General features: G+C 34.1%; 1 protein-coding gene across 1 annotated transcript; it reads left to right on the top strand.

Moving 5' to 3' along the window:
- Positions 1-1,228: 1,228 nt before the first annotated feature.
- LOC141664936 (uncharacterized) lies at positions 1,229-4,478 on the top strand. Its single transcript, XM_074470892.1, has 3 exons — positions 1,229-3,384; positions 3,481-3,586; positions 3,840-4,478. Exons 1-3 carry the CDS (start codon positions 1,229-1,231, stop codon positions 4,476-4,478), a joined length of 2,901 nt encoding a protein of 966 aa, XP_074326993.1.
- The last annotated feature ends 5,283 nt before the right edge of the window (positions 4,479-9,761 follow it).

Here is a 9,761-nt window from a genome sequence, read left to right as displayed (position 1 = left end):
TTTAACCGCAGATCTATATTTAGATCTCGCAAATCCTAAACCGAGTCCTCGATTCATATACCGGATGAATCGAGTCGGTTTTTTAACCCGGACATCACAGAAACCCGAATCATGAATCTGCAGGATTTAACCGAGGATCTATATTTAGATCTCGCAAATCCTAAACCGAGTCCTCGATTCATATACCGGATGAATCGAGTCAGTTTTTTAACCCGGACATCACAGAAACCCGAACTAAAAAACCCGGAAATCACATAAACCCGAACTAAAAAATAATATAACATCACAATCATTGAGCTTTAATTATGTCGGACCAACTGCAAAATAATTGAGTCAAATTAGGTCGTTCACTCACTTCTCATCTATATCCTCACTCTCTCACTCTCTCCATACGGCGGCCTCCGTATCTTTGATTTTCTCACCTCCGTTAGGTAATTCAACCTCCATTGTTTCTTTGGATCTGTTAGCTCAACTTGAAGCTCGACTCATCTAGCTCTTGTTTTATTTTTGTTGAATTTTTAGCTTAATTTCTGCTTAATTTGTAGTTGTTTAATTTGTGCTCACTGCTCACCCGTACTCTGTTTACTTTGCTATTTACTGGTAGGATTTCTACTTCTGTTTAATTTGGTGTTTAATGGTATAATTTGTTGTTTAGTTGCAGTTGGTGTTTAATGGTATAATTGTTGTTTTAATTTGAGTTTAACTTGAAGCTCGACTCATCTAGCTCTTATTTTATTTTTGTTGATTTTTTAGTTTGATTTGTGCTTAATCTGTAGTTGTTTAATTTGTGTTTAATCTCTAGTTGTTTAATTTGTGCTCACATGCACTCTGTTAAATTTGGTGTTTAATAATTGAAGATATAGTCTAATGGTACTATGTTCTATTTTTGACGGCTTACATTTTTCTTTTTTCAGTTTGTTTGTATCAAAAGATGGATAGATCATGGTTAACAGCTGATAGAAGAACAAAAGAGTTTAAAAAAGGAGTGGAGGATTTACTGATGTTTGCCTTTGAGAATGGTTATAATGAAGGAAAAATAAGTTATCCATGCTTAAAGTGCGCACACAGCAAATCTTGGAATGCTCGGACTGTTAAAAACCACCTTTTTCAATATGGCATAGATGAAACTTATACACACTGGATATGGCACGGGGAGGCAAATTCTGCAGAAAGTTCTCTACCGGATGAAAGCGACTCATTTGTATCTTTAAACCAGGCCTACACATGAATGGGTGAAGCTGACGAAGATGATGATGATTTTTCCTCCGATTCTTCAGATTTCGTGAATCATGTCAAAGGTGAGCATGCACCTCTCTATCCTGGTTGTGAGAATTACACTAAGATGAAAGCGTTGGTTAAGTTATTTAACTTGATAGTGAAACATGGTATGTCTGATTCATGTTTTTCCGATGTTCTATTGTTGATTGGGGATTTGCTTCCGGAAGGCAACAATATCCCTTCTTCTTTCAGTGAAGCAAAGAAAACCTTATGTGCATTAGGAATGGCGTATGAGAAGATACACGCATGCCTGAATAATTGTCTCTTATATTGTGGCCAGATAAATGAAGACGAGAGTCGGATGTGTAAGGCCTCTAGATGGAAATTGAATAAAAAAGGAGAAGAACGGGAAGGAGTCCCTGCCAAGGTTTTATGGTATTTCCCATTGATACCAAGAATACGAAATTTGTTCAATACACCCCAAATTGCAAAGGACATGACTTGGCATGACACCGAGCGACAAAAGGATGGTAAAATGAGGCATCCGGCTGACTCAGAAACATGGAAGGATGTTGATAAAGAGTGGCCTGATTTTGCATCGGATAGCAGGAACCTTCGGTTAGCTTTATCCTCTGACGGTTTTAATCCTTTTCGTGAAAACCGTAGTGATTATTCTAGTTGGCCGGTTTTGCTATCAATTTATAACCTTCCACCTTGGCTCTGTATGAAAAGAAGGTATATTATGCTCTGCTTGTTAATATCAGGACCAACGGAGCCTGGAAATGATATCGACGTGTTCCTTCAACCGCTTATAGAAGATCTGCAACAGTTGTGGCTCGGGAAACAAGTGTATGACGCATATAAACGAGATTCTTTCTTACTTAGGGGTATATTATTATGGATAATAAGTGATTATCCGGCCTTGGGAAACTTGTCAAGAAACGTAATTAAAGGGTATAATACTTGTACTGTCTGTGTTGATAACACAAAGGCTACTAGGCTCGTTCATTATCGAAAGACGGTGGTTATGAGGCATAGGAGGTGGCTGCCCCGTCATCATCCGTATAGAAAGCAGAAAACAGCTTTTGATAACACTGTTGAGAAGGATGTTGCTCCTATTCCATTAACTGGTGAGCAGGTTTTTGGACGAGTACAACATCTAAGGGACCATGTCTTTGGTAAGACACAACGCCAACCTCGATGGAAGAAAGGTGAAGCTCGACCAGTTTGGAAGAAGGTTTCTATATTCTTTCAACTTGAGTATTGGAAGTTTTTGCCAGTTAGGCATGTTCTCGATGTGATGCACATCGAGAAAAATATATGTGAAGCTTTACTCGGAACTTTGCTAAATATTCCTGGAAAGACAAAAGATAGGGAGTCTGTCCGTCTTGATATGGCTGATATGGGAATAAGAACGGAGCTGAGGCCAAAAACTCCCGACAAGAAAGAGAAGGTACCTTTGGCTTCATGGAACTTATCAAATGCAGAAAAGAAGGTAGTTTGCTCATCCTTTCTTCAAATGAAGTTACCAGATGGATTTTGTTCAAATATTAAGAATCTTGTAAATATGGAAAAACTTCGGCTTGGTGGAATGAAATCTCATGATTGCCACACGATATTGCATCATCTACTTCCAATTTTAATTCGGTCACTACTGCAAAAACAAGTCAGGTGCGCAATAATAAGGTTTTGCCTATTTTTCAAGGCAATTTGCAGTAAAGTCATCGATGTAGATAAATTGGAAAAAATGCAATCTGAGTTGGTGGAAACATTATGCCAACTAGAAAAACACTTTCCCCCTTCGTTCTTCGATGTGATGATCCATCTCTCAGTTCATCTTGTGAGAGAGGTTAAGCTTTGCGGGCCAATCTTTCTTCATTGGATGTATCCTTTCGAGAGATATATGAAGGCGTTTAAGGGATATGTACGAAACCCTGCTCATCCCGAAGGCTGTATTGCAGAGGCATATGTTGCCGAGGAGGCCGTTGAATGTTTGGTCAATTTTGATGAAGCAACCATAGGTTTGCCAGAAAATGTTAGGCATGAGCAAAATAGAATAAGCAGACCTTTATCCGGTGCCACAATCATAAAGCCGAGCAAAGAGGACTTGCAGCTTGCACATTTATGTTTCCTACAAAATAGCAATGACATCAGGCCATATTTTGAGTAAGTTACGTACTAAAGTGTGTGTGTGTATTTTGTTATTTATTTATTTTCTGCCTTTTCATAATTCAAAAATTGACCAATTTATTTTTCTTGTAGTGAACATATGGCATCTTTGATGGTAAGATACCCGCAGCATGAAAATGACCAAGTGTGGCTAAAGAACAAGCAAAATGATCAATTCGCCGAATGGTTCAAGAAAAAGGTAAGATTTCTATTAGTCTATTTATTACTTTTTCATGTCGTCCTAATTAAAAATGCAAGTGACAACTAAATTACAACACAGACCTAGAAGGAGAACATCGAGCTAAATTAAATAAATTTTTAAAGTAATTGTATCTCATCACCTATGGTATTATGTTCATTTACTTTAAAAGTAGCTTATATATAAGTACACAGTGAAACTTCATATTATAATTATATTATAATTACTATAAATTAGTATATTTTTTTGACAGATTATAACAGAATCGCTCCAAGAAGATAATACCATAGGTGATGAGATAAGGTGGATTGCAGAAGGGCCTAACAAGAATGTTCCTACATTCAGCGGTTATAGAATTAACGGTGTTAGTTATAGCACCAAGGACCGCGATGATAATCGACAAGTTCAGTGTAGTGGTGTCTCTGTTGTTGCAGATACTTTGATGCTTGTTGAAAAAGATAAAACTGTTGAACAAACTGCACACACCTATTATGGAGTTATAACAAGTATATGGGAGTTAGACTATAATAATTTCAGGGCCCCTATATTTCGTTGTAATTGGGTAGATATTAACAAAGGGGTTAAGGTTGATGACTTGGGATTTATATTGGTTAATTTGAACAAATTAGGATTTGTAAATGATCCATTCGTGCTAGGAAAACATGTTAAGCAAGTTTGCTACATTGATGATCCTCTTGAGAAATTTTGGTCTGTGGTGCTAAAGCTACCAGAAAAGAACTTTCATGACCACTGTGATGAGGAAAATGATGGCTCTGTAGAAGTAGAACTTGAGAATGACCTGCATTTGCCCCTTTTCCCTAATGTTGATGAACATGATGACGAAAACACTAGTTATATGCGAGAGGAAGAAGAATGGATTCAGCTTCCATGATGGTAATATATATAATTTTTTATACAGCTTTCACTCCATGTACTGCTGACCCGTCTTTTTCTTATAGGTGAAACCCAGATTATCTACATGTACTTCTGGTCAACCCATTGATGAGATTACTTTTGCCGTGGTAAAATCATCATCTAGTTGACATTGACTTCTCTTGTTATAATAGATGATGATTTTATCATAGCAAAAATAATCTTTTGGCGGATAAATACAGATGAATATTATGGCAAGCTTGGGAAAAGGAGTCCGGCCGGAGATATGTTTATTATTGCAGATAATACACTTTTACAATTTGTGGTATCACACTTGTAGAAATTAAGGTTAATGTTCTGTTTTCTATTTGTGCAGAGCTACCAGCGTTAAGCATAAAACAAGGCCTTCAAAACTGTGGCTAAGCAGCATGTATGTTAGTGGCAACGGCAAGGCACAAGAACTGTCTACTCATTTTCATTGTAACATTCACTACTGATTGTAGAACTCTTTGCGTCAATAGCTTTGGCACATTATAATTTCATTTGTTTCGTGTGCGATTGGACTTATTACTCAATTTATTGAAGTATGTGGTTGACCTATTTTATGAACAATTGGTATAATTTCTAGTCTCTTAGAATTGGTTTACAGTTTTAATTTAACATTTCTAGTTTAATATTGGTTGTTTGGTTGATTTATGGACTGCTGGTTTTGGTTTGGTATGTTATTGTGTGGTACTGTGTACCTAGAATGTAATGTAATACAAGTCAATTTTTTTCTATCTTTATTAAACAGACAACGGTTTTTATGAAAATATCCAAAACCGTCTTTTAAACATGAAATTCAACCAACTATATTTTAAACTATTGTATGAAGCATATTATTTCACACTATCAATAACCATTGTCTATGAACTATGCATTGGATAATGGTATTTAGATTGTGTTATCTGATATTCACTACAACATCAGTTATCATAAACAGTTGTCTAACTTGTACAACCTTTTTGCCAAACACTGTTGTGTTAAGGTAAAATAAATTTAAGTTCATACAACATCTATCAACCATTATCGTAAAGGGTTCTAAACAATACCCCAGGAAAGAACTGTTGTCTAAGTAGATGAAAGCATGCACCTTAGACAACAGTTTGTAAAATCATCAGTAACTATTGTTAGAAGAAACGCAGGACAACAGTTTTTTAAGAGCCAACAATTCACCGTGGTTTAATTTTTCTGGACGACGGTTTTATTTTGTACCGTCATCTAATGACTGTTGTGTGATTGCAAATTTCTTGTAGTGTCTATATTAATCAATGTCATCTATTTACTTAAATTTTTCTATGTAACCCTAACTCTACCTTATTATAAAGTTTTTTTATTTATAATATATACAACATATTGCTTTAAGTCATTTTTCCTTAAGGTACTTTTCAAATACTTAATTATGATTATAAATATTTTCAATAAAATTTTAACTAATCATATACTCCATCTATCTCTCCCATTTGTTTATATTTTTCTTTTTGGATGTAACTTCCAATTGTTTACATTTCAAAAAATTTCAAAAATAATAAAGTTTTCATAATTTTTAAAATAACTACATCCACTACTTATCTCCACTATACCTATTTTATCTATTAATCGGTCACATTACTTTACTCACATTTTTAATTTTTCTCCGTTATTTTATCATTTTTATTGAACTACGTACTCAACTCAAATGTAAACATTTGAAACGAACAGAGGGAGTATTAGTTTACATTTGGGAGGAACGGAGGGAATATTAGGTAACAGTTCTGAATATTGCCCTTATCTTGTCACTGTTCTAGAAAGAGAGAATATGAGAGGTGTTCAGTAACAAAGGTCAACCTCAAAGTAGTGTTTTTTGGCAACTGATTGGACTGAATCACATCAACTAACAAAGGTCATGTCCAGAGCAGTTCCGTCGTTCAAGAGCCGAGGTGCATATATTCTTATATTGGAGTTGCGAGAATTCAGAAAGTAAGGGCCAAAATGTAAAATTTGAACTCGAATAGGAGCCTTAGAGCATATGCACCCGTTAAGGGTATCAAATCATCAATTCAATCAACCGAGTTAGTTATTATTCATGTTAAAACAACTTTTTTTCTTAATTTTTATGCACCCGCAAAATTCAAAACTCCATCAATTCATTAATTACTATTCATCAAATAAATCATATATATCTAATATAATACGAAAAATATGGATAATCTAAAAATACTATTAAAAGTCGAGGGTTCGTTACCTCCAATAACATTAATTATAATAACTAAAAGTATATTAATTAATAAAATTTTAAAATTCGAATCATTTCGATTATATATTATATTAATATATAATATTTATATTATCAATTTCAAGATTTTAAATAAATTTAAAATTTAAATAATATTAAATTAATAAATATATAAAAGAACCGTGTTTTGCGGGAGATTAGAGGTGGTAATTCGTAAAAGTCATGAAAATTTGATACATTTGTGTAGGTTCCACCAATTGATGGCCATTAACAACTCCATCAAAAATCAACGGTTTGGTTAATGGATTGATGGAGCATCAATTTTTGATGGAGTAAAAATGGAACCGGTGCATGCTAGTTTTGCAAGCTAGAATTGATAATGGTGATGAATCAATGTTTTACTCACTGCGGTGCATATGCTCTTATTACATAGATAGAAGCGGACTACAGGTTGGAGGTAGGATCATAGGACTATATATATCGATGTACTAGATCCACTTTCCAATAAATCACGAGCTGCAGGCTGCAGCAAGCTTGTAAAAGGAAATTAATCCTGAAACGTCAAAGGAAATAAGAAAACACCCCTATTGTCTATTGATAGGAGAGGGAGACATAGGGGACCAAATGAGAGAGCAACAAAGATATTTTTTTTTGTTTCCAATTTGCTTGCGCAAGCTGTAGGTCATTCCAACGTTATCATGAATTATACTTCATGGCTGAATATTTGTCACAGCCACAACCCTAGGGCTCCCCCTCTCTACGGACTTCACCTTACGGCCTATGGCTTATGACCTTTTGTTTGGCTACTGAAGCCACTCCTCTCCCTCATCATCTACCTTGCCTTAATCACTCATTGGATTCCGCAAAATAATACACATGTCTTTCTCCTAATTTTTATTAAAGGACGTGTCTCCCTTTTCGGATATAACTGTAGACGACTCATCTTTTCTTTTAAAATGGATGAAACCCAAAGAAGAAAAAGAAAGAAAGGATCGAAAAGCAAACAAACACTCATACACACTAAGAATAATTTTTATAATGACGGCTATAATTGCTAATATTTTGTAAGTGAGATTTCTCAGACCATCAATTCTTATTCAATTTCTTTTTTTATATAACATTTTTATGGGTTCGTCATATGTCTCACTGATTTATATTCCCCAGCTCTCCAAAAAAATGGTGGTTTATAATTTTCCAAGTCAAATTATTCAAGTTGACCGGAATGCCATATTACTTATTTATAGTTTTACAAATTTAAAAATTATATATTCATAGCAAATCAAAAGCACTTTTAATGATGTCATTTTCATAATTCTTATATTTTATAGTATTCATTAATTATGAGTCAAATGGGATTAATTTGGTTAATTTTAAAATTTCTATATTCTAGCAATGGAATGCATGAATATGTATGTTCTCAACTTTAATTTATTCCTCTCTCACAATCAAACCAGCTAGCACTGCCATTTGACTGTTTTACCAACAGACGTATATATACTAGCTTCCAATGATTGTGCTGATAAAAAAGTGAAAAAATGGCAGTGTTTGATACATCGATATATAAGAAGTGTTGTCGAGACTTAATGCGTACAATTTACGCTACAGGAAAGCAGGACAAAACCGACCACACATAATCGACCAATGTTGATCTGGCCCCAATATAACTGACCACAAGATTTGGTCGGTTTTATAAGCAGAGAAATGACGTAGTTTTGATGATGTGTCAGATCTAAAACGACCACACACGGGTCATCGGTTATAACAGTTAAATACGACGTAGTTTTCCTGATGTGGCACACTTAAAACTGATCACCTTAAAGTGGTCGGTTAAAACCCTAATCGGAGGCTTTTAAAACCGACCAACCCGGTCGGTCGGTTTTGGGGAAAAATATAAAATTAATATAAAGTACAAAAAAATGTACTCGTTATATACAGAACGGTGTCGTTTACTGTCTTTTTTATAACCGACCATCATCGATCGGTTTAAATCTATTTTTTTTTTATTTTTTTGTGCTATATCTTTCATTTCTTGAAATTGGGGCAAAATATTAAAAAAACAACTAAGAGGGAGAAATTGAAGAGAATTGAAGTGGAGGAGTAATAGAGAAATTATAAGTTTTTCTCATTTATTGTAATTAATATGTGTGTTTGTTTGTGTGTTTTGTGTTTGTTTTATGTATTAAATGTTGTTTTGGTAATGTATTGAATGTTTGTAATTTTTTATGAAATGCATGTTAAATATGTTTTTATGAGAAATTGTAAGTTATTCTCATTTATTATAATCAATGTGTGTGTGTGTTTATGTTTGGTTTGTGTAATGTATATTGGTATGTATTGAATGTTTTTAATTTTTTATGAAATGCATGTTATATTATTTGTTAAATATGTAATTGGTGTAGAAATATGTTTAAAATTTGCTCGTGAGAATGGAATGAAAGAAGATGGTACAATGAAGTGTCCTTGTAAACGTTGTAAAATTTGAATTTGTTAATTTTTAATGATGTTAGATTTTATTTGTTCGCTAAAGGGATGCTTGAGGGTTATACCATGTGGACGTCGCACGGTGAAAAGATTGGAAGAAAACGTAATCGAACATCACATCATCATTGTTGTGTTTAGAAACCTCTGAGAGTAGAAGAACCGGTAGAGTTGAATGCGATGTTACATGATTTTGCCGTTGAAAATTATGAATTTTATGACACTACGGATACGGGAACTATGAATGTAGAAGAATCTCCAAATGATAGTGCTAAAAAAATGTACGAGGTTATTGTTGAAAATGGAGCACCTGTTTATCCCGGTAATACAAAGTACACAAGATTAAATTTTACCACAAAATTATTGGAATTCAAAAATTACTCACATTATAGTAATAAAGCTTTTGATAGTTTGCTTAAACTTCTTACAGATTTGTTACCAAAAAAGCATACATTACCCGAAACTTATTATGTAATGAAAAAAATTATGAAGGATTTGAGGGTTGAATATGAAAAAATTGATTTATGTGAGAATGATTGTATGTTATTTTATGGAGATGACAAGGATAAA

The sequence above is a fragment of the Apium graveolens genome, chromosome 6 (genome assembly GCF_009905375.1).
Source record: "Apium graveolens cultivar Ventura chromosome 6, ASM990537v1, whole genome shotgun sequence".
In the NCBI taxonomy this organism is placed as follows: domain Eukaryota; kingdom Viridiplantae; phylum Streptophyta; class Magnoliopsida; order Apiales; family Apiaceae; genus Apium; species Apium graveolens.
This window is presented reverse-complemented; position numbering and strand designations above follow the sequence as displayed.

What these genes read in the sequence shown, in the direction of transcription:
- LOC141664936 (XM_074470892.1), top strand. Translation starts at nt 1,229, where the DNA reads ATGGGTGAAGCTGACGAAGATGATGATGATTTTTCCTCCGATTCTTCA. An exon ending in GACATCAGGCCATATTTTGA is followed by an intron (nt 3,385 to 3,480) that starts GTAAGTTACGTA and finishes TTTTTCTTGTAG; the next exon opens with TGAACATATGGCATCTTTGA. An exon ending in CCGAATGGTTCAAGAAAAAG is followed by an intron (nt 3,587 to 3,839) that starts GTAAGATTTCTA and finishes TTTTTTTGACAG; the next exon opens with ATTATAACAGAATCGCTCCA.